This window comes from Hemibagrus wyckioides, linkage group LG14 (genome assembly GCF_019097595.1).
Source record: "Hemibagrus wyckioides isolate EC202008001 linkage group LG14, SWU_Hwy_1.0, whole genome shotgun sequence".
NCBI classification, from domain to species: domain Eukaryota; kingdom Metazoa; phylum Chordata; class Actinopteri; order Siluriformes; family Bagridae; genus Hemibagrus; species Hemibagrus wyckioides.
Window position 1 is genome coordinate 15,974,227 of NC_080723.1, and position 25,087 is coordinate 15,999,313.

Genomic DNA, 25,087 nt, shown 5'->3' on the forward strand with positions numbered 1-25,087 from the left:
TTTAAACTTACTGTAATTTTCAGCCTGTCAAAATCAGTTTCCCAGTATAAATAGTAATTCTGCTGGTTACAAAGATAACTATATAGGATATCTATATAAATCTTACAAACAACTATTGGATAAACAAACAGACAGATGGCTAGACAGCATGTAAACATACTGTTTCTACCATCTAGGTGGACGCATGAAAATATAACAAAAAGAAAGAAAATAGGAGCTGTTGATTGGTAAGCTGTAAACCATATTTGGAAAAAAAATGAAATTATTTTCTTACCTCACCAGAAGCTCTTTTTCTGCGATCTGGAACTATTAAGGTGTTCCCATTACTCCCGGAAATGATAGTAGAACCGATGCTCATTCTGGGTCCAACTAGCATGTACTGTTTATTTCCAGATCTGTACTGGATGCTGTTACACAGGGTGCCATCATAATTGCTATCTTGCAAATATTTTGAGGAATAGTTTGTAGATTTGGAGCACTGCATTACAATCAGCACAATGATACTGATAACAAAAAGCACTGAAACTGAGGCCAAGGTAATGATCAAATAAAATGCAACATCTTTTTCTTCTTCATTGTTTACTGCACTCTCAACATCAAAAGATGCAAAGGCCTCTTTAGGCTCCACAAGCTTTATGATCACAGTCGCTGTTGCTGAAAATGAAATGTTGCCGTTGTCTTTGACCAGTATGACCAGTTTATGTTCAGCATCATCTGATTCTGTAAACAGGCGAAGGGTCCTTATCTGTCCTGTATAGCGATCCAAACCAAAAAGACTGTGATCACTCACTTCCTGCAGTGAAAACAATAACCAGCCATTGTATCCTATATCTGCATCATAGGCTCTCACTTTAGTCACCAAATGTCCTGCATTGACATTGCGGGGAATCTCCTCCACACCTTCAGCAGAACCGTTAGCACTGACTGGATATAAGATCACTGGAACATTGTCGTTCTGATCCAGAATGAACACGTTCACTGTGACGTTGCTACTTAGTGATGGAGTTCCAGAATCTGAAGCAACAATATGGAACTGGAATGTTTTTATCATTTCATAGTCAAAGCGTTTTAGTGCATAAATATAAGCAGTCCCATCCTCTGAATTTATATTCAGGTAAGAGACAATGTTTGGATCATGGGCTTCTGCCTTCAGAATGTGGTAAGTTATTTGTGCATTTTCATTCTGGTCTATGTCAAAGGCACTAATGGAAAATATAGACATGCCTGGTGTGTTGTTTTCACCTATATAAAAATTAAATGGATTTTGAGTAAACATTGGTCTGTTGTCATTGACATCTGCAATATTAACTTGTATTGTCTTTTGCGAGGATAATGATGGCTCCCCTCTATCCTTGCATATTATGGTTATTGTGTATATAGAAATAGTCTCCCGGTCTAACTGGCCTTTAGTTACCAGAGAGTACATGCTCTTCTGGAAAGAGGGTTTCAATTCAAAGGCGATGTCATCTGTAAGGGTACATGTAACCATACCATTCTCACCTGAATCTCTGTCTGATACACTGATTAGAGAAATAGCTGTCCCTGGATTTGAGTCCTCTAATATCTCAGTGGAGAGTGAGGTCACATCAAACTCTGGTGCATTATCATTTACGTCCTTTATATTAATTATGATACTGCAGTGACCTGTTAAAGGTACTGGTCCTTTATCAGAAGCTTGTGTGTCTATTTCATACACACGCTGTTCTTCAAAATCTATTGACCCCTTTACAGTAATCTCTCCCGTATTAGAATTTATTTCAAATTTATCAAACGCTTTGCTCATTAGACGTTTGTCAAAAGCATAAACAACTTGTCCGTTTGCACCCTCATCTAAATCTGTGGCATGTAATTTTACTACAGATGAACCAATCTCGATATTTTCCTCTAACGTTACAGTGTATACCTGACGATCAAAAACTGGGGCGTTATCGTTAACGTCAACAACAGTTATAGTAATGTTAAGTGAACCGAATCTTTCTGGCTTTCCTCCATCGTACGCTGTCAAAGTTAGATTCAGCTGAGGTTTCTCTTCTCTATCAAGTTGCTTTTTCAAAATCAAAAAAGGAATTTTGTCTTCTTCACGTGTTTTAACATCTAATTCAAAGTGGTTATTGGGACTAAGGATGTACTTATGCAGAGAATTTACACCAGCGTCTAAATCACGCGCAGCGTCTAGTGGGAGGCGCGTACTCTGGGGAACAGCATTTTCTGATATCTCTAAATGCTTTTCACGCACAGGAAAAACAGGAGGATTATCGTTAATATCTGCTATTTCTACCTCAATATAATGAATTTCCAAAGGATTTTCGGCCACGGTTTTAAGATTCACTGCGCACGCGTTGCTTTTCGCGCAGAGCTGCTCCCTGTCGATGTTTCCACTCACAAAAAGCACTCCATTGTCCTGGTTAATCTGTAAAATGTCATCCTTTGATCCGGAAACAATCCGAAATCTTCGCTCTTTAAGTCTATTCACATCAAGGCCCAGATCTTTGGCAATATTCCCTACAACAGATCCGTGTGTAGATTCCTCTGCAATAGAGTAGCGAATCTGAGCGAATACTTTACCACAAAAACACAACACAATGCAACAGCGCAGAACCGCCGTTATCGATGCGTTATGTCGAGATGTCATGACGGAAACGCAGAATTCCTCTTGACCATCACCAAATGATGCCCGTTCGCAGAACTCTACTATTCCGCAAAGTTTAATACATTTTTAGAAATAAAAAAATGCATATACTCCGTTTCAATATTTCATGTTAACAGACGTCGTTGTTCCCCAATATACAGGAGCACTACTGGTCCAGTGTACATGCGTCACAAGAGGTGGGGTAAAGCTTATATACACCGTTTGCCATGTTTAATCTGTAATGCAGCGACACCATGTGTAACGTCACAAAACTCATAGTAAACATGACTTACGTACTAATACAATAATAAAAAAAGAAAAACTTCATATCAATGAAAAACCGTGAATCTCACCTCACGACTGTGCATACTGGGTCTCCTCAATGAATTCCCATTTCTCTCACGAACTAGAGTAGAACCGATACTCGTTCTGGGTCCAACTAACATGTAGCGTTTGTCTCCGGATCTGTACTGGATGCTGTGACACAGTGTCCCGTCGTAATTTGTTTCTTGTAAATATTTTGAGGAATAGTCTGTAGATTTTGCGCACTGCATTACAATCAGCACGACGATACTTACGATGAAAAGAAATGAAACTGAACCCAAGGTAATGATCAAATAAAATATAACGTTATTTTCTCTGTCTTCTTTTACTGAGTTTTTGACATCAAAAACTGCAAAAGCCTCTTTAGGCTCAACAAGTTTTACAGTCAGTGTCGCTGTTGCTGAAAGTGAAATGTTTCCATTATCTTTGACAAGTACAACCAGTTTGTGTTCAGCCTCATCTGTTTCTGTGAATGGGCGAAGGGTCCTTATCTGTCCTGTATAGCGGTCCAGACCAAAGAGACTGTGGTCACTCACTTCCTGAAGTGAAAATAATAACCAGCCGTTGTATCCTATATCCGCGTCATAGGCTCTCACTTTAGTCACTAAATGTCCTGCGTTGACATTGCGGGGAATCTCCTCCACACCTTCAGCAGAACCGTTAGCGCTGACTGGATATAAGATCACTGGAACATTGTCGTTCTGATCCAGAATGAACACGTTCACTGTGACGTTGCTACTTAGCGATGGAGTTCCAGAATCTGTAGCGAGCACGTGGAACTGGAATGTTTTGACCTTTTCAAAGTCGAAACTTTTTAAAGCTCGGATCTGCCCGTTTTCAGCATTGACGTTTATAAATGATGCTATGTCATTTTGTATTCCGTCTCTTCTGATAATAGAATAAATGACTGCTGCATTTTCATTTAAATCTCTGTCAGTGGCACTTACAGAAAACATGAGTTCCCCAGGTGAGTTATTTTCCAGTAAATAAAGTTCAAGAGGATTCTGGGAGAATTCCGGGTTGTTATCGTTCACGTCAGCGACCAGTACTTTTAGAGATTTGTCACTGGATTGAGGAGGCTGGCCTAAGTCCGTTGCTTTAATGGTAATGTCATAATATGAAACTAATTCTCTATCTAACATGTCTTTCGTCACCAATGAATACATGTTGTCTTTTACTGATGGTTTCAACTCAAATGGTGTGTTACCTGAAAGGCTGCAAATAACTTTACCGTTGACACCAGAATCCTTATCAGTAACACTAACCAGGGCAATCACAGTTCCCCTTTTAGAGTCTTCGAGTGCCATGTTGGATAATGACGTAATATGTATTTCAGGTTTATTATCATTCGCGTCTATAACTTTTATGACAACTCTACAATCTACGGTCATCGGTGGCTGTCCCTTATCAGTTGCCTGGACATTTAACCTGTACACTTCATTTTCTTCATAATCAATATTCCCCTTTACACTTATCTCTCCCGTAACACTATCTAATTGAAAGACGTCGTTTACACTACTTTTGGATGATCGTCCAAGTGTATATTCAATCTCTCCATTGAGACCATCGTCTGCATCGCTGGCATTAACAGTGGCGATTATAGTTCCAAATGGGACATTTTCGTTTACCGTAACTGCGTATATTTCTTGAGAAAAAACAGGTATGTTGTCGTTAACATCAATAACTGAAACAATAATGTCTAAAGTACCAGATTTGGGAGGATTTCCTCCATCAAATGCGGTCAGACTGAGCAAGTGTTTGTTATGTTGCTCTCTGTCTAAAGGCTTCTGCAGGACTACAAAAATTATTTTGTCCTCATCGTCGCCATTTTTTAATTGCAGCTGAAAGTGATCATTTTGATCTAATTTATAGGAACGGATAGAGTTTATTCCAGCGTCTAGGTCACGAGCTGCTGGAAGTTCAAATCGAGCACCAGAATGTCTACTTTCTGATATTTCTAAAAATATTTGGTTTTCTGGAAAAACTGGGGAATTGTCATTGACGTCTATTATCTCTACTTCGATGTAATGTATTTCAAGTGGATTTTCAATTACGATTTTTAAATTTATTGTACAAACTCGGTTTCTATCACATATCTCCTCTCGGTCGATTTTCTTATGAACAGACAGGACGCCATTATTCTTATCAACCTGAAAAAGGTCGTCATGAGACCCAGAAACTATACGAAGTCGTCTGTGTCCTAAAGAACTTACATCAAGACCCATATCCTTAGCAAGATTTCCTACAACCGTTCCGTCTTTAACCTCCTCTGGGACAGAGTACCTTATCTGAGTTGAAACCTGCTCCGTTAGGCGCATCAGCACAGAAAAGCACAGAACAATCCAGCAATGCTCCCATCGCTGCCTTTGTCTCCAATAATTCATCGCGATGAAAAATGACAGCGTCTGTCTTTTATCAGAAGCGGTAATCCCTTTGTTTTCTTGACGTCGGTATTCCGTACAAACATAAATAAGAAAATCAGTTTTTAAAATAAAGATTTTGACCCATCTTGGAGGTAATATCAGCACATCGCAGTCGCATTGCAAAGAAGTGTCAGGGGCAACGTCAGAAAAGGGGCAGTTCCAAACAGAATATATCTCATTGTGTAACACTGACACCAAGCGATATATATCGCACCCAAAGGCCTTCCAAAACAGATGTATAAGTTGCTTTAGAGGAAATGTATATGTATTGTACCTATAGCTTCCTTATTTAATGTACAATGTATGCAAAGGCTCATGCCCAAATGTTCAAATGTATTTGTATGTCAACAATATATGAAAAATGTCTAATGTAATGCGCTATACCATCTTTTGTTAAATATATGTAAAATATATACAAAATAATATAAATAAATAAATAAATAAATAAATAAATAAATAAATAAATAAATAAATATTTTTTATTCAAAATTATTTTATTATTATTATTAATTATAAATATTAATGTTTGAAACGGCCATACCTCAACAGAAGTTCTCCTCCTGCGATCGTGTACCACTAGGGTATTCGCGTTGCTGCCTGGTACTAGAGTAGAACCAATACTTGCCCTGGATCCAACTAACATATAGCGTTTATCTCCGGATCTGTACTGGATGCTGTGGCACAGTGTCCCGTCGTAATTTGTATTTTGTAAATACTTGGATGAATAGTCTGTAGATTTGGAGCACTGCATTAAAATCAGCACAATAATACTGATCATGAAAAGAAATGAAACAGAACCCAAAGTAATTATCAAATAAAATGTAATGCTATTTTCTCCCTCTTCTTTTACTGCGTTTTTAACATCTGAAGCGGCAAAAGATTCTTTGGGTTCCACAAGTTTGATAATCACAGTCGCTGTTGCTGAAAGTGAAATATTTCCATTGTCTTTGACCAGTATAACCAGTTTATGTTCAGCTTCGTCTGTTTCTGTGAAAGCTCGAAGGGTCCTTATCTGTCCTGTATAGCGGTCCAAAACAAAGAGACTGTGGTCACTCACTTCCTGCAGTGAAAATAATAACCAGCCGTTGTATCCTATATCCGCGTCAAAAGCTCTCACTTTGGTCACCAAATGTCCTGCGTTGACATTTCGGGGAATCTCTTCCACACCTTCAGCAGATCCGTTAGCGCTGACTGGATATAAGATCACTGGAACATTGTCGTTCTGATCCAGAATGAACACGTTTACTGTGACATTGCTACTTAGCGCCGGAGTTCCAGAATCTGTAGCGAGCACGTGAAACTGAAACCTTTTTGTCGTTTCAAAATCAAAACTTTTTAACGCGTAAATAACTCCATTCTCAGAATTTATATTTAGGAATGATTTCATATCATTTTGTGCTTCACCATTTCTGATAATGTGATATGACAGCCCTGCGTTTTCCTCAGAATCATCGTCAAAGGCATTCACTTGAAAAACTGATGCACCAGGGGTATTATTTTCCAGCAAGTATAGTTCAAAAGAGTTTTGATAAAACTGCGGTCTGTTATCATTTACATCTGATACCTGCACGGGTAAAGTTTTAATAGTGAACAAAGGAGGCTGGCCTAAATCCGTGGCTGTTATAATAATATTATAACTTGCTATCATTTCTCGATCTAATTTTTGTTTTGTTACTAATGAATACATATTTTCTTGAATGGATGGTTTGAGTTCAAAAGGAACACTACCTGCTAGACTGCACACGACCTTTCCGTTAAGTCCGGAGTCTTTGTCAGAGACGCTGATAAAAGATATAACTGTGCCAGAACTGGCGTCTTCTTCAACAACACTTAAAAGCGACGTCACTTCGATTTCTGGTTTATTATCATTCATATCTAAAATCTTAATGATTACTCTGCTGTCCACTGTGAGAGGAGGCTGCCCTTTATCCGAAGCCTGTATATCCAACTTGTAAACCTCCATGTCTTCAAAATCAACTTCACCTTTAACTCGAATTTCTCCTGTAATGCCATCTATTTGAAAAATGTCATAGACTTTGCGCTTCATTGTTTTGACGAATGCGTATTCAATATCGCCGTTGGAGCCCTGGTCACTGTCAGTTGCATTTACTGTAATCACAACTGTGCCAACTGGTGAATTTTCCTGTAATGTTACAGAATATATATTTTGACTGAACACCGGACGATTGTCATTTATGTCAAGTACTTTAACGTTAATGTTCAGGGTACCTATTTTCGGGGGATTTCCCCCATCCTCCGCTGTAACAACTAACATATAATCCTCTGTTTGTTCACGATCAAGTGGTTTCCGTATTACTAAGAATGGAATTTTATCTCCTTCACTATTTTTTATATCGATTTCAAAGTTATCATTCTGGCTTAATTTATAATTGCGAACCGAATTCGACGCTGTGTCCTCGTCACGTGCTGCGTGCAACTGGAAGCTTGTTCCTATGGGAGTATGCTCAGCTATCTCAAAATACTGATGCGTTTGAGAAAAACTGGGGACGTTGTCGTTGATATCTGTTATTTCGACTACAACATGGTGGATTTCTAAAGGATTTTCAACAGCAATCTTCACATTTATCAAGCAGGCGTTAGAGTCCTCACATACCTCCTCCCTGTCGATTTTCCTTTGAACGTACAACACGCCATTGTCCTGATTAGCTCCAAAAAATGCTTGTTTTGGTCCGGATACTATACGGAGCCGTCTGTTCACCAAAGAACTCACATCAAGTCCCAAATCCTTGGCAAGATTTCCTACAATGGTTCCCTCTTTCACCTCCTCTGGAACAGAATACCTTATCTGGGCCGCAGACCCGTCCGCGAAGCAAATCAACAAAGAGGCAATCCACAGATAAGTCCATATCCGCCTTTGTACTCCATCTCCCATCGTGAAGTCTCGTGTACTGCTCTTTGTCCGCTTTGTTTAATTACCAAATCTACAATCCTTTTGTGGATTATACCTTATATCATAGCAAAAATATTATTTTTGACATATGGCGTGTTTTCTCTTGTGCTCGTAAAGCGAGCCTCTTCTAAACAAGACAGGCCATGTACAACGTACAAGAGTGGGCAGGGCAAAACATTTATTCTCCTTTGCAATGTAACACTGACATCATCTGGTGTAAACATGAAAATAATAATACAGATTACCTCCCGAAAAGATACACTTTTGCAATTGTATGGCCTATCTATTGTCTAAATCTTTCCCATAACTGTACCTTTTACAGGAAACCAACATTACTAATCATACACGGACTTTTAAGGTTTTCTCTCATATACTCAAATTTTGGTAATTTATAGTGACCTACCAATCACAAATCTTTCATGAATTACCGGTTTTGACAACAAGACTGGTGTTCCGGGAATAATTTAAAGGCAAATATATTTAATTTTTGACAGATACATTGATAAGGCATGTAATAGAATGTATTTTAATAGGTTCTGTACAAGTGACATAGTAAGCATAAACAGAGTTACGTTCTTTAACGTAGCCCACTGAATTGTTTATACACACTTATAAATCAAAGTTTAATGGAGGTTTTCAGAGAAAAGCAATACTGAGTCATATTAGATTAGTAATTATACAATTTCTATTTAGCAGGACTTCACATTGGCAAACAATGCCAACACAGAAAATAAACTTTAAGGTTGTGTGCTTATTATATCGTGTAAAAGTTTCTAAAAAATATATATATAGTTTTATGTAGGCAATGAATATTGCGCATAATTCTCAAGACAGAGAACCTGCATCTAAAAGTGACTGGTTTCAGCACCATGGACGGCGCACTATATGTACCATTCTTGGAAACCAGTTCAAGCCCCCTTCGCCACCGTTTAAGATAAAATAATTTTCTACAATTATGCTTATTATCTTTATAGCATAATATAATTATAATATAAAGACTGATAGATTTTAGAATTCCAACAGGCATTCCTACCATGTCTATTAATGAGAACATACAGTATCTTTATATACAACAAAATGTAATTTAAACAATTACATGATAAACGTTTCATAATTCCTTTCTAACTCCAATAAATCTCAATTAAATTATCTTAACCAGATTATCTCTACCAGATATTATTCTGAGCAAACAGGCAATACGTCACACCTACTTCTACAAATTTAACCTGATGTATTATGGGGAAACAAAAACCCAAATCATTCAAGTTTGCTGATTAGGGAGAAATGAATAACTCCTTAGCTCATCAGCATGATTCTCGCCAGTAACTCTCATTAAATGGTGAAATGGGCTATATTTATGGTTTCTAAAATGAGAGATATCATTGAACATCACAACGTATCCTTCTTTCTGCTCCTCTGGAATAGAATATTTAATTTGAGCATAAACTAACACATCCAGGCAAAGTATCAAAGAGAACCACAAAACCATCCACCATTTGATCCTTTGTCCTCCGACTGTCATAGTGAAAGATTTCTTTAAATCCAAGTTCATGTTAATTATGACCAGTTTGTCCTTAGTAATTAAATATATCCAGTGTTATACATTCCTATAGCATATATATTGTCCCCTTGATTTAACAAGGTGTCTTCCTGGCAGTGTTTTTCGCCTCTTCGATGAGAAACGACAATAGACAAGACATGCGCAATAAAAGTACCTTTACGTTCTCAATCTCTGTGTAACAGTGACTCCGTCTGGAGCAAATGGAGCCGTTACATTAAACTACTGGTTTAGATATAAAAAATGTACAATTATTTGTAAAGACCATTCAAATGTTTACGGTGCAATGTCCTCCATTGTTGTCTGGAGCTACAGCTTTGCTAGTATGGATGCTAACAAGTAACATATACATTATGCCATGTTCAAGACATGGGTAAACTCGGGGAAAGACAGAATAAATCATTGTAAATCATCAATATAAAAAATAAATGAACTATTTTATAATTGAAATTTCTTCTAAAACACTACTCACTTTCATCCGTGGTCCACAACTTACAACTTACTACAGTATCAGAAAGCACACTGTTAATGATAATTTTTTCATGCATAATCTTTGAGGTGTTTGTGTGATATTGATTCAGCAATACTGTAAGCAATATTAGCCTGTAGTAAACTCTCTCAAACCACATTTCAGCCACCAAACATGCTTTGCAGAAAAAAGAAAACTGTGGAATTTTCATCTTTGGCCAAACAATTTCTCTTTAAAACTTTCAAAGTTTCCTAGAATGTTGTTTTTGGATCAGAAGCATTATTATACTCTTGACCAGCAATTCTGCATGTCCAGGTACTAAAGAAATAAAATGTAATGTTATGCTTCTTCTCAAAATTTTACTCCATTTTACAGTCAGAAGTAAAAAAGCAACATTTGGCTTTGATAATCACGCATGGTGTTGCTGAAAGTAACAATGCTTACATTGCACTTGACCTGACCAGTTTATTTTGTTTCTATAAATAAAGATGTTCTTATCATCTGTCAGTGGGAGAAAAAAAACTATGGCCAAATATTTTGACATAAAATGTTTGGAACATTTCTAAAATTAAGACATTCATCAAAACTATCATGATATTATCCTAATACAATTGCACTCTCTCCATTGTGGTCACTGCTAAAACTCGTCTTCCTTCAGCACCAGAAAAGTCCACCACCTAACTTAATTATAGTATTAAAGTCTTAAACAGCAGCATTAGAGTAGTAGTATTAATAGTAATAAATAGTAGTATTAGATCAGACATGACTTTTATACGTTTATAATATATGCATTGTTGAAATTTATGTTGCATGTTGTAGTTTGCATATTGCATAGGTTTTCATTATTGATTTAACAACTTATCACTTTGTCTAGCCAGACTAACTGGTAGTGCGTTGCTATTGTACAATCGCCAATGTTAATGTATTCGTTTACTGTAGCATGTAAGTTTAGCCTGACTAGTTTGTGGATACAGACTTACTAAAGTTTTTTAAAGTGTTAAATAGGCCCATTTTCATATCGCTGCGGCACTTTACGCACCGTTGGCTGCATGTTTCCCCGATATGACATCATTACTCAGTACAATTTGAGAGCAGACAGTTTAACTGAGTGGTTTTCTGCCAGCTTAAAACTTTTATCATCCCACCTCCACATCGTCTCAAATGAAGTTATGTCTAAGATTAAGACTACAGTATTTGTCAGGGTAACGCTTATATATAAATAATGTTTATTTTTGCGAATGTTTAATAACATAGTTACCGTGATAATTGACGATTTACCTTTGTTTATTTTCCACATGAAATAATTTACATAATTTAACTCTTTTAAAGTCTTACCTCCCCAGACGTTCTCCTGCGATCTTGCACAACTAGAGTATTCCGATTGCTACTTGGAACTATAGTAGAACCGATACTCGTTCTTGGTCCAACTAACATGTAGCGTTTATCTCCGGATCTGTACTGGATGCTGTGACACAGTGTCCCATCGTAATTTGTATCTTGTAAATACTTGGAGGAATAGTCTGTAGATTTGGAGCACTGCATTACTATTAACATGATTATACTAAAAACAAAAAGAACTGAAACGGAGCCCAGGGTAATGATCAAATAAAATGTAATGTTATTTTCCTCTATGTCATTTACCGGACTTTGGTCATCAGATGCGGCAAAAGTCTCTTTAGGCTCAACAAGTTTAATAATCACAGTCGCAGTTGCTGAAAGTGAAACATTGCCGTTGTCTTTGACCAGTATGACCAGTTTATGTTCAGCCTCGTCTGTTTCTGTGAATGAGCGAAGGGTCCTTATCTGTCCTGTATAGCGGTCCAAACCAAAGAGACTGTGGTCACTCACTTGCTGCAGTGAAAATAATAACCAGCCGTTGTATCCTATATCCGGGTCATAGGCTCTCACTTTAGTCACCAAATGTCCTGCGTTGACATTGCGGGGAATCTCCTCCACACCTTCAGCAGAACCGTTAGCGCTGACTGGATATAAGATCACTGGAACGTTGTCGTTCTGATCCAGAATGAACACGTTCACTGTGACGTTGCTGCTTAGTGACGGAGTTCCAGAATCTGTAGCGAGCACGTGGAATTGGAAGGTCTTGGCTACTTCATAATCAAAACTTTTTAGCGCGTGAATAACTCCCGTTTCAGAATTTATACTTAGTATTGTAGGTATGTTGTTTTTTGCACCATCTCCTCTAAGAATGCTATATACGATTATTGCATTTTCATTCATGTCCTTATCCGCTGCAGTTACGGAAAATACAGAGGCACCGGGGACGTTATTTTCCATTAGATATATTTCAATAGGATTATGAGAAAACTCTGGGCTATTATCATTCACATCTGACACCTGCACACTCAGGGTTCTCTGTGCAGTTTGACGAGGTTGGCCAAGGTCTGAGGCAGTTAATGTTATGTCATAACTGGAGATTTCTTCTCTGTCTAAACGCGATTTTGTGATTAAAGAGTACATATTGTCCTTTACGGATGGTTTTAACTCAAAAGGAATGTCTTGGGACAAAGTACATACAACTTTTCCATTTACACCAGCGTCTTTATCTAAAATGCTAATTAGTGAAATAACGGTTCCGGGCTTGGAGTTTTCAGGCACTGAATCAGAATGTGACATAATTTCTATTTCAGGAGCGTTATCATTCATATCTAAAATTTTCACAATAACCCTGCAATCGACAGTCATTGGAGGTGTGCCTTTATCAGATGCCAAAACATCCAGTCTGTAAACATCAGTGTTTTCAAAGTCTATTTTGCTTTTTACCCTAATTTCACCCGATGCTGGGTCCATATCAAATACATCATAAACTTTATGTATTAATTTACTACTAAGGGAGTAAATTATCTCCCCGTTTAAACCATCGTCCAGATCAGTTGCGCTCAGCTTTATTACTATGGTTCCTGTTGGAGAGTTTTCCTGTAAATGTACCGTGTAAACCTCTTGACTGAAGACTGGACGATTGTCATTGATATCAAGAACAGTGACGGTGACATTTAAAGTTCCAGACTTTGGTGGATTTCCACCGTCCACTGCCGTCACAGTCAGTTCGTGCTCAGCTTTACGCTCTCTATCCAGCGCTTTTTGTAAAACCAGAAATGGTACCTTTTCGTCGCCCCTGTCCCTTATCTCCAAGTCGAAATGTTCATTGTGGCTTATTTTATACACATGTACGGAATTTATACCGATATCTGGATCACGCGCACTTTCTAGCTGAAATCGCGCACCCGGTAACGTGCTCTCCGCAATCTCTAACCTTTGTTGCCTATCAGGAAATGCAGGAGAGTGGTCATTTACATCAGTAATGTCTACACCCACATAATGAACCTCCAGTGGGTTTTCCACTACAACTTTGAGATCTATTACGCAGGGATTATTGCCCTCACATATTTGTTCTCTGTCGATCATTGCATGAACATACAAGACGCCATTTTTTTGATTAAGCCGAAAAAGAGCGTCATTAGTTCCTGAAACAATACGGAAACGCCGGTCCACCAAAGTATTTACATCAAGACCCAAATCTTTAGCAAGATTTCCGACAACAGATCCATTATTCACCTCCTCTGCCACGGAGTACCTTATGTGAGCTGAAACTCTGTCCGCAAAACACATCAGCAAAGAAGCACACAGGGCAATCCGCCAGCGCTCCAGTCTTCTCCTTTGTCCGAATTTTTCCATTGTCACTGATTTACCAAAAACATTCCATAAGCAAAGGTAAATCCTCGATGTTTAGGCTGCATTAGCGTCTGATAACCACAGTTATCACTAAAACATGTTCTTTTGAAAAAGGACACCTCCTTTTTATCCGATATTTGTTCAGCTTTTATCGTCCTCTTGTTTCTCAGTAGAAAATACGCACAGCATACGTCACTATCTGAGGTAGGACTTAAAAGTATCAACATGAAGCCTTCAACACTGACCCCAAGTGGCCATAGCTCAACCACTGATAGTTAAATCCATGGCAGCCTTAGGCTATTTTTATACTATTTGGAAAGTAAAACTAAGCAAAGTTTTCTACAATATGCTATTGTTTCCGTATCTAGTATGTGTTCGTGATTGTCGCTATCAAAAACTTCATCAACGGTCTTTAAAAGTGAGAATTTATCAGCTTTGATGCAAACATTCCTGAGGCTTTGAGAAACCAAGGTTTAGAAATAAAATGAGGGAGAACTCGTTTGATTTTCCCAGCACAGCTTAATCCATATAATTATTCAATGTCAGTTTCCTATGCCAGCTCAACAGAGCTTTGAATGCACTGGCTATAGTTTTTAAAGGAGATTATAAACATATTTAATGTATTATTGCTAACATTGGAATGGTAAAAGGTAAAACCCAGATTGCCTATCTATTACCATTTTATAATTTTTTTACAATTATATAAATGGCAGGCAATTTCGAAGCTGAATGTTAACATGTGTAAACAATGGGAAAAAATATTAGGAGGTATTTTTATTTATTCTGCAAACTATGGTGATGCAATAAGCAAAACTAAATCTATTTCATTATACATTTGTTTAAGGTAATGTTTAATGTTTAATTGAGATGGGGTGATGCAGAGGTGTGCCTGATTGACAGCGAGGGACATCAGGTGAAGATGACACTGAGGAGTATGATTATACTCCTGATTACTGATGACTATCAGTGATCAGTATGGGACCATAAGGTGTGTTAGATCAGATAATGGTACAGAATTCATTGAAATAGAGTTCCAGTCACTGCTAAGCAAAATCGTATTAGGCATGAGACCTCAGCACAATATTCATCTAATCAAGATGGGACTGCTGAGAGAAATTAGGTAACCCTGTTTTGAATGGCAAGATGTATGCTCCTAGAGAGCAATCTACCAAAGATATTGTGGTTATGCTATAATGACTGCTGCAGCAGTTCACAACAGGTGTTACAATAGTTACTATGTACTGACTGGAAGATAACCCAATTGTTCTAAAATGATAATATTTTGTTCAGAATGTTACATGTACAAACATGACAAGAAGAAATTGAATGCACAATGTGAAAAAGAAATCTTTGTTGAGTACAAAAAAACAACCCTGCATACCTAGTCTACTATCCAGAAGCGGGGAAATATTTGTAACAAAGTGTACTACTGAACACCAAAATGTCATTGTCAAGTGATGATTTTCATGAGGAAAGGTATGCACCCTTGCAGTCAAAGAGGATGTGACTGACCAGATTTTAGAAGAGACTCATGAACCTCAAACCGAAATGAAAAATGAGGGTAGTCCTCAGACAGAGGGAAGTAATCAGGGTAAATTTTAGCCTAAAAGAAATAGGAGAGCTCAACTGTACTTAATGGATTTTGTCTCTGATGTTAAGTGTGACAACCATGACAACTAATGTTGACTACTGTTACAGAGTGTGTAATGTACCACAAACATTATAGGAAGCAATGAGTTCAAACGAGTCACAGAAGTGGGCTAAGGCAATGGAAGAGGAAATGGACTCACTTAAGGAGAATAACATATTTACTCTAACTACATTACCAGAGGGTAAACATGCAGTTGGGGCTAGATAGGTCTATGCAATCAAAAATAACGCAGATGAAACCAAGACATACAAAGCCAGATATGTTGCTAAAGGTTATAGTCAAGCAGTGGTTGCGGATTATAAAAAGACTTCGAAGAATGAGATAAGAAATAAGTCAAGTCTTATGTCAATAAGAAATGACTTCGATAAGAGCCTTGATGCAAATGGCAGCTCAATATGATCTTGATATCCACCAGATTAATGTAAATACAGCTTATTTACATGCTCCATTTGACTGTGAGATTTACATTAAACAGCCAGAGGGTTTCGAAGTGAAAAACTAGTCTGTAAACTAAACAAATCACTGTATGGTTTAAAACGGTCAGGTAAAAACTGGAACAAAATGTTACATTACCATTGCGTGTACAGTAAACAAACTGAAAAATAGAGAGTGCTATTAATAATCTGGCTTGATGATCTGATTATTTATTTATTTGTCTTTTTGCATTTGACACAGATAACCACAAGAGTCACTTGCCCACCCTCAGGAGTCCTTGAATTTGAGGAGCATGGTTTACTTCCTACATGGAAGGTCGCTCATATCAGATAACATGGAGGGCATTGACATCCGTTTGGACCGGAGTACTTGGTCCTCTTCTTTTCTCCCTTTCTTGGCGAAGTTATATCCTCACATGGGTTCTCTTACCACTGCTCATCAGCTGAAACTCACTTCCAGCAAAACTGAACTGCTGGTTATCCCAGGTGGTTCATCTTGCAATATCCCTGCAGATCTCCCCTTCAGCCACTGCTTTTAACCATGGGGTAACAATGAACAATCAACTGTACTTTTCCTCACATATTGCTAATTTGACATGCTCATGTCTATTTCTTCTCTACAGCATCAGAAGCATCCAGGCCTTTTTATCCAAAATTGCTGCTCAGATGCTTGTTCAGTCTTTTGTCATTTTGAGACTGGACTATTGCAACTCTCTGCTGGCAGGTCTTCCCCTGAATCTAATTCGTCCTCTGCAAATGATCCAAAATGCAGTTGCATGACTTGTTTTCAACTTGCCTAAGTTCTCACACACCACCATGTCTGCTCTCCCTCCTCTGGCTTTCAAGTAGCTGTATGCATCATATTCAAAAACACTGATCCATGCCCACAAAGCCAAAAATGGACCAGCACCATCTTACCTTAAAGTTCTGATCACTCCTTGCACTGCACCATGCTCCCTCAGATCAATAGCACTAGCACTGCTTAACTGGTCCTACCATCTCTCAGGGTAGAAGATATAAAACAAGACTCTTTTCTGTTCTGGCACTGAGGTGGTGGAATGAATTTCCTCTAGATGTCCAAAAATCTGTAATTGGCAAATGACAATTCAAATGATGGGCTAAACTAATGCTTTTTTTCCTGTTTGTATTATGGACCATGCCAAGCTTATGTAAATCTGTCTGGTGACATGGGGGTGACATGAGCATGATACTTTGCTTTTCTGTAATCTGAAACCTGGTCTATACATAGTAGATCTTTACTTTCACTGACTGGTTTTTGCTCATTTTAACAATATATGCATTATTAATAGTTTTTTTTAATGATAAGTTTAAAGACATAAATCCATTAAATTTAGATATGTTCAAAAAGTTACTAAATACGAGTTGACCAAAAGTTTACAAACACACGTTTATCACATAGTATTTCAAGATTTCAGCACCTCGGACAGTGACGACGTAAAACACACTAGCATAATATGCAAGAATATGCAATATACTTCAGAGAACAAATAGCGTTTTCTAATGATAGCCTTTAGTTTAATAGTAGGAGGGAAAATGTTAGCAGTTCAGTTTTACTGAAGCCATTTCTATGGAATTTGTCTACAACTGTGCAAGTTTGACTATTTGTAACTTTGATGCTCAATGTGTGGGAAATTATTGGATGTTCTGTAAACGACTGAACTTTTAAATTATATTTTCTGCCGTGGATTTATTAAAAGGAAAGTGTTTCTTAAAAGAATATGTTTCTGTATTGGATTGTTTGTCGGTTGTTGGCCTTTACATCAAAAGGTCTGTTGAAATAGATTTATGTCGTGCTCTATTAGTCTAGCATATAAGGGGACTTGTGCTTTAGGTACTAGTTAAATACGGTCGGACAGTACTGAAATTTTAAGTTGACTGGAGAACCACATACTGGGCAGTCAGAAAGCATAGTGCTAATAAATATAATGTAAAGCAGATTAAATATGATTTAAAGTCTTACCGCATTAGAAGGCATACTCCTGCGATCTGCCACCACTAGAGTGTTCCCATTACTGCCGGGAACTATAGTAGAACCGATACTCGTTCTGGGTCCAACTAACATGTAGCGTTTATCTCCGGATCTGTACTGGATGCTGTGACACAGTGTCCCGTCGTAATTTGTTTCTTGTAAATATTTGGAGGAATAGTCTGTAGATTTGGAGCACTGCATTGCAATCAGCACGATGATACTGATGATAAAAAGAAATGAAACCGAACCCAAGGTAATGATCAAATATAATGTAACGTTATTTTCTTCCACGTCGTTTACTGCGTTTTTAACATCGGACGCAGCAATCGCTTCTTTGGGTTCCACAAGTTTAATACTTATTGTCGCTGTTGCTGAAAGTGAAATGTTTCCATTATCTTTGACCAGTATGACCAATTTGTGTTCAGCCTCATCTGTTTCTGTGAATGAGCGAAGGGTCCTTATCTGTCCTGTGTAGCGGTCCAAACCAAAGAGACTGTGGTCACTCACTTCCTGCAGTGAAAATAATAACCAGCCATTGTATCCTATATCCGCGTCATAGGCTCTCACTTTAGTTACCAAGTGTCCTGCGTTGACATTGCGGGGAATCTCCTCCACACCTTCAGCAGAACCATTAGCACTTACTGGATACAAGATAACAGGAACATTGTCGTTCTGATCCAGAATGAACACGTTCACTGTGACGTTGCTGCTTAGTGACGGAGTTCCAGAATCTGTAGCGAGCACGTGAAACTGAAACGTTTTAATTGTTTCAAAATCAAAACTCTTTAATGCGCTTATAATGCCTGTTTCGGGATTGACGTTTAAGAATGTTGCCATATCATTCTTTATTGTACGACCCTGTGAAATACTTGATCCGAATTGGTCTGTGTTTCTAATAATTTGGTAAGAAATCGCCGCGTTTTCATTCATATCTCTGTCAGACGCAGTGACGGAGAATATCGCAGCACCGGGAACGTTATTTTCCATCAAATACAGTTCCAACGGATTTTGAGTAAATTCCGGAACATTATCATTAAAATCTGAAACTTGAACAGTCAGCGTTTTGAACGTGGACATTGGAGGCTGACCTAAATCAGTGGCTTTTATTATGATGTCGTATTGTGAAACAAGCTCTCGGTCTAAAAGTTGTTTAGTAGCTAATGAGTACATGTTTTCCTGAACGGATGACTTTAGCTCAAAGGGTACCTCATTGGAGACACTACAGATAACTTTACCATTAATTCCCATGTCTTTATCTGTGACACTAATTAAAGAAACAACAGTGCCAGGTGGTGAATCTTCGGGTATCACGTTAGAAAGTGATGTCACATCTATCTCTGGAAAATTGTCATTTTCGTCAGTAATCTTTATAATCACTCTACAGTCAGTTGTCATTGGCGGCTGCCCTTTATCGGAGGCCTGTATGCTTAATCTATACACTTCATTTTCTTCAAAGTCAATAGGTTCTTTAATTAGTACTTCACCGGTAATAGAATCCAGGGTAAATGTGTCATGCACTTTTCGTCGAATAGTTTTACTAAAGCTGTACACTATATCGCCATTAAAGCCCTCATCTAAATCTGTTGCATTGACACGCACTACTGATGTGCCTATGGGTGTATTTTCTCTCAGGGTAACATAATAAACATCTTTACTGCATATTGGACGGTTGTCATTGATATCAAGGACTGTAACAGTAACGTTCAACGTACCTGATCTTGGGGGAGCTCCTCCATCTACTGCGGTCAAAACTAAACTATGTTTTCCGTTTTGCTCTCTGTCTAAAGCCTTGTGTAAAACTAAAACGGGGGTTTTCTCCTCCTCTATATTATCTCTCATTTCCAAGCCAAAGTAATTATTTTTTGATAGCGTGTATGTGCGAATAGAATTAGTGCCGATGTCTGGATCACGGGCGCTTTGTAGCTCGAAGCGTGCCCCAGTTAAAGTGGTTTCAGCTATTTCGAAATGTTGTTCTTTCTCAGGAAACCATGGGCTATGGTCATTAACATCTGCGATTTCTACTACAACGTAATGAATCTCTAGCGGATTGTCCACGGCGATTTTTAAATTTACGATGCATGAAGCAACGCCATCACATACCTCTTCTCTGTCAATTTTTTTAAGGACAGATAGGACACCATTGTTCTGATTTACCTGGAAAAAAGCCTCGTTTGTTCCAGAAACGATGCGAAACCGTCTGTTCACTAATGTACTGACATCAAGGCTCAAATCTTTCGCAATATTTCCCACAACAGAGCCCTCTTTCACTTCCTCTGGAATATGGAACTTTATCTGACCAGAAACCTGCGTCCCGAAACAGAACAGCAACGTGACAGCTATAGCAATCCAGCAGTACTCCCATCTCCGCCTTTGTTCGCCGTTATCCATCCTGTGCTGTCTCTTTAAATCGGTATTTGGTTGCAACAATGCAATATATCTGTTCAGTTTAAGTCGTGCAGATGAATTCCATAAAATCCAACATCGAGGATATTATGAAGCGTGACATTCTTCAATAAAAATCAGCTTCCCTTTAAGACAATCTGGAAATTGATGTCCTCGAGGATAAAGAAGAAAACGGACTTGCATAAAAATACAGGAATGGGCAGGGCTACGTAGCTCCTTTCTGTCCTTATGTAACACTGACCCCCTATGGCTGTATCAGAGAGGAACTCGAAAAGCTGTTTCCAACGTGAACAATTAAGTGACAACCAGATAAAACCATCAACAATTTCATAACCTGAGCCTGATGAAGGATATTATAAGATACATTAAATATTGGGTATAACTTCTGCCTTAACTTTAAAACAATGTAAATCATATAACGTAATAACAGAATAGGGGAGTAATCTGTATTTCTATAGTGTTACTCTCATTATTCTCACTATTTTATTTATTTAGTTGGTTTGTTTATTCCTGGTTTTGTACACATCATTATTAACATCTTCACATCAGCTTAAAATCGTATCCTCTAACCACACTGCATCATGGAAAAAAAATACTTGTTTGCATGCTGCTTCTACTGTTACTTTATATGTAGGATGTTCGATGGCCGAGGCAGATTCTGTAGATTGTCCATTATGTTATGAGCAGGACAGACCATATAACCATATAAAATGTCTGTGGGTATTTAAAAAAAACAACCTTGGAATATTGCAATATTTGTCGCATTTGAAAACGTGCTATATAGTTCTTTTTATACGAAGATTCTCTCTTGTAGAGAGAAAACGTGAAACAGAAAAGATGATTGTCTCGAATCTTACCTCGTCTGGAGTTCTCCTCCTGCGATCTGGAACAACTAAAGTATTCCCATTACTTCCTGGAACTAGAGTAGATCCGATGCTCATTCTGGGTCCAACTAACATGTAGCGTTTATCTCCGGATCTGTATTGGATGCTGTGACACAGTGTCCCATCGTAATTTGTATCTTGCAAATATTTAGATGAATAGTTTGTAGATTTGGAGCATTGCATTACAATCAGTACAATAATACTGATAATGAAAAGAAATGAAACTGAACCCAAGGTAATGATCAAATAAAATGTCGCGTTACTTTCTTCCACGTCGCTTACTGCGTTTTTAACATCGGACGTAGCAAAAGCCTCTTTCGGTTCAACAACTTTAATTATCATAGTCGCTGATGCTGAAAGTGAAACGTTGCCGTTGTCTTTGACCAGTATGACCAGTTTATATTCAGCCTCGTCTGTTTCTGTAAATGGGCGAAGGGTCCTAATCTGTCCTGTGTAGCGGTCCAAACCAAAGAGACTGTGGTCACTCACTTCCTGAAGTGAAAATAATAACCAGCCGTTGTATCCTATATCCGCATCATAGGCTCTCACTTTAGTCACCAAGTGTCCTGCGTTGACATCGCGGGGAATCTCCTCCACACCTTCAGCAGAACCATTAGCACTGACTGGATATAAGATAACAGGAACGTTGTCGTTCTGATCCAGAATAAACACATTCACTGTGACGTTGCTGCTTAGTGACGGAGTTCCAGAGTCTGTAGCGAGCACGTGGAACTGGAAAGTTTTAGCTACTTCATAATCAAAACTCTTTAGTGCGTGAATAACTCCTGTTTCAGAATTGATATTTAGAAATGTTGGCATGTTGTTGTTTGTACCATCTCCTCTAAGAATGCTATATGAGATTTCTGCATTTTCATTCATGTCTTTGTCTGATGCAGTGACAGAAAATATAGAAGCACCAGGGGTGTTATTTTCCATTAAATACAATTCTATGGGATTTCGAGAAAACTCTGGGCTATTATCATTGACATCGGATATTTGGACATTCAAACTCTTTTGTTCAGTTAGATTAGGCTGACCAAGGTCTGTGGCTGTTAAAGTAATGTCGTAATGAGAATTCTTTTCTCTGTCCAAATATGAGTTTATAATTAAAGAGTACATATTTTCCTGCACAGACGGTTTTAGTTCAAAGGGTATGTTTGTTGACAAAGAACATATAACTTTTCCGTTCACACCAGAGTCTTTGTCTAAAACACTGATTAAAGAAATAACAGTTCCCAGTTTGGAATCTTCAGGAACTACATTAGAAAGTGAGGTAACTTCTATTTCAGGAGCGTTATCATTCACATCTAAAATTTTCACAGTGACCCTGCAATTGACAGTCATCGGAGGTGTGCCTTTATCAGAAGCCATAACATCTAATCTGTGCACATCAGTGCTTTCAAAGTCTATTTCGCCTTTTACACGTATTTCACCCGAAATAGTGTCCAAATCAAATACATCATCAATGTTACGGTTTAAGTTGCTACGAAGATAGTATAAGATCTCTCCGTTTGAGCCCTCGTCTAGATCTGTTGCGTTCACTTTTAACACAAGAGTACCTATCGGAACATTCTCCTGTAAATGCACCGTGTAAACTTCTTGACTGAAGACTGGACGATTGTCGTTGATATCGAGAACTGTGACAGTGACATTTAATGTTCCAGAGCTTGATGGATTTCCTCCATCCACTGCTGTCAGAGTCAGTTCGTGTTCAGCTCTTCGCTCCCTATCTAATGTCTTCTGTAAAACCAGGAAGGGTACCTTTTCGTCTTCCCTATCTTTAATTTCCAAATCGAAATGGTCGTTTTTGCTTAGTTTGTAAGAGCGTACAGAATATACGCCGATGTCTGGATCGCGCGCACTTTGTAGTTGAAAACGCGCACCCGGTATTGTGCTCTCAGCGATCTCTACTCTTTGCTGCTTATCTGGAAATCTAGGTGCGTTGTCATTTATATCCGTAATTTCTACTACCACATAATGAATCTCCAGTGGGCTGTCAACTGCGATTTTAAGGTTAAATACACATGGATTGCTGCTGTCACATACCTCTTCTCTGTCGATTTTTTTATGAACATGCAAGACGCCATTGTTCTGGTTCACTTGAAAAAGATCGTCCTTAGGCCCAGAAACGATACGAAATCGTCTGTGTACCAATGTATTTACATCCAAATGCAAATCCTTCGCAATGTTTCCTACAATGGTTCCCTCTTTTACCTCCTCTGGAATAGAGTACCTTATCTGAGCACAAACCTGCTTCCCGCAGCACAGCATCAAAGAAACACGCAGCGCAATCCAACAGCATTGCCATACACGCCATTGTTTGTCTTTATCCATCATAGACGTTTCCTTGAAATAGTTTGTTCGGAAAAAATATTATTTTTGTTATATTAGCTTACAATAGATAATCATCTGTCCGTTATAATCCATTCTTCATGTTATTAACCCCTTTAAAAAAGCAGCTCTCGTGCCAGTCAAGCCAAAGTCTCCTTAGATCATGAACAAAACATGCACATATACCAGTGGGCGGGAATTGCTATTCTCTGTCCCTATGTAACACTGACCTCATCTGGCCATTATACCAAATTGTTATTAATAAGCTGTAAGCTCTAAAATAGCTCTCCACAGTAATCAACAGAATAATTAGTGGGCAAAGGATTCGCCCTTTCTGATGCTGAGTTTCATAAAGAGGATTTGTGAGATCCGGGATATAAAATATCTGAGACCTAAAGCCAGTTTGAAAATGGAATTAATTGTAAAATGAAAATATATAAACAAATAATAATAATAATAATAATAACAATAATAAAACAAGAAAAAAAGAGTGGTTGGACCAGTCATAACGACAGCCGACAGATACATACATACATACATACATACATACCAGGGGCGTGAATTCCCCCACTTTTCAAAATACCCCCCCCCCCCCCCCCCGCGGCACAGTCAGCGATGAAACCCCAGAAGCAGCAACCGATGACTTTAACCGATGACTTTAATGTCATCATGAATGAAAAGAAAAATTAGAGATGTGACTTGGTTGATTCAGTAAATTAGCTGAGGTCAGGATAATCAAATTTTCATGAAGATTCTGTGTACCGCGCATTTTCTCTCAGCAATGTATGACAAGCAGACTCTGGATGCTAGTTTAATTTTAGACTCAATATGATCATAAATCAGTCGTTTTCATATCAGATGACAGATGAGGTGGAAGGTTAGGATACGTGGAATGTATGCATGAATGGATAGATGTGACTGAATGGATAGATGGAGGACAATGTTCTTTATATTTTTTTTATGTTTGTGAGATTGTGTTCCAATCTTGCATCCTGTGTACCAAATAAGTAGTGTATCTACTGCGTTCTAAATTTTCCCATCCTTTTGGATTACAGAAGTAAGGATTACAGATGGTTACTTCCTACCCTGGTATAATAGTGTTGGAGGAATAAAAATGATCTATTTTGGGTATTTGTGATGCACAAAAAAATTTGCACCAGGAATGTAAATATTTTAATTTGTTCATTAACTAAGAGTGGTTGTTTATGCATGAGAGACAATTATTAAAGTAATGATCAACATTTTCATATAATTGTTATAAAAATTATAAAATTATATTACATATTAATTTTGCGAAAATAGTGATGTAACACATACACAGTTCATAAAAGCTTTTTGCTTTTTCTATTCTAAACACCTGCGGTTTGGTGGATGTGTCTCTGAGCAAACA

The 25,087-nt window shown here is 38.0% G+C and overlaps 6 protein-coding genes across 6 annotated transcripts in view; all 6 read right to left on the reverse strand.

Moving 5' to 3' along the window:
• LOC131364713 (protocadherin alpha-C2-like) overlaps nucleotides 1–14,195 on the reverse strand; it is a 116,541-nt gene extending 102,346 nt beyond the window's left edge. Inside the window, exon 1 of the mRNA XM_058407992.1 lies at nucleotides 11,650–14,195. Coding sequence (XP_058263975.1) covers nucleotides 11,650–14,007 — 2,358 coding nt within the window. The 5' untranslated portion in view covers nucleotides 14,008–14,195. The remainder of the gene's footprint in view (nucleotides 1–11,649) is intronic.
• Nucleotides 263–2,800, reverse strand: LOC131364720 (protocadherin alpha-7-like). The gene has a single exon (XM_058408003.1). It carries the CDS (start codon nucleotides 2,630–2,632, stop codon nucleotides 263–265), a length of 2,370 nt encoding a protein of 789 aa, XP_058263986.1. The 5' UTR covers nucleotides 2,633–2,800.
• On the reverse strand, nucleotides 2,944–5,501 carry LOC131364718 (protocadherin alpha-3-like). The gene has a single exon (XM_058408001.1). It carries the CDS (start codon nucleotides 5,335–5,337, stop codon nucleotides 2,959–2,961), a length of 2,379 nt encoding a protein of 792 aa, XP_058263984.1. The 5' UTR covers nucleotides 5,338–5,501; the 3' UTR covers nucleotides 2,944–2,958.
• LOC131364717 (protocadherin alpha-8-like) lies at nucleotides 5,891–10,186 on the reverse strand (the record flags this gene model as incomplete). Its single annotated transcript, XM_058408000.1, has 1 exon — nucleotides 5,891–10,186. A coding segment is annotated over exon 1 (2,379 nt), but the record flags the coding sequence as incomplete, so codon positions are not given.
• Nucleotides 14,196–18,058: 3,863 nt separating the features above from the next.
• On the reverse strand, nucleotides 18,059–20,689 carry LOC131364490 (protocadherin alpha-3-like). The gene has a single exon (XM_058407655.1). It carries the CDS (start codon nucleotides 20,465–20,467, stop codon nucleotides 18,059–18,061), a length of 2,409 nt encoding a protein of 802 aa, XP_058263638.1. The 5' UTR covers nucleotides 20,468–20,689.
• Nucleotides 20,690–21,258: 569 nt separating this feature from the next.
• On the reverse strand, nucleotides 21,259–23,884 carry LOC131365125 (protocadherin alpha-2-like). Its single transcript, XM_058408753.1, has one exon. It carries the CDS (start codon nucleotides 23,701–23,703, stop codon nucleotides 21,259–21,261), a length of 2,445 nt encoding a protein of 814 aa, XP_058264736.1. The 5' UTR covers nucleotides 23,704–23,884.
• Nucleotides 23,885–25,087: the final 1,203 nt, after the last annotated feature.

What these genes read in the sequence shown, in the direction of transcription:
- LOC131364718 (XM_058408001.1), bottom strand. Translation starts at nt 5,337, where the DNA reads ATGAATTATTGGAGACAAAGGCAGCGATGGGAGCATTGCTGGATTGTT.
- LOC131364490 (XM_058407655.1), bottom strand. Translation starts at nt 20,467, where the DNA reads ATGGATAACGGCGAACAAAGGCGGAGATGGGAGTACTGCTGGATTGCT.
- LOC131364720 (XM_058408003.1), bottom strand. Translation starts at nt 2,632, where the DNA reads ATGACATCTCGACATAACGCATCGATAACGGCGGTTCTGCGCTGTTGC.
- LOC131365125 (XM_058408753.1), bottom strand. Translation starts at nt 23,703, where the DNA reads ATGATGGATAAAGACAAACAATGGCGTGTATGGCAATGCTGTTGGATT.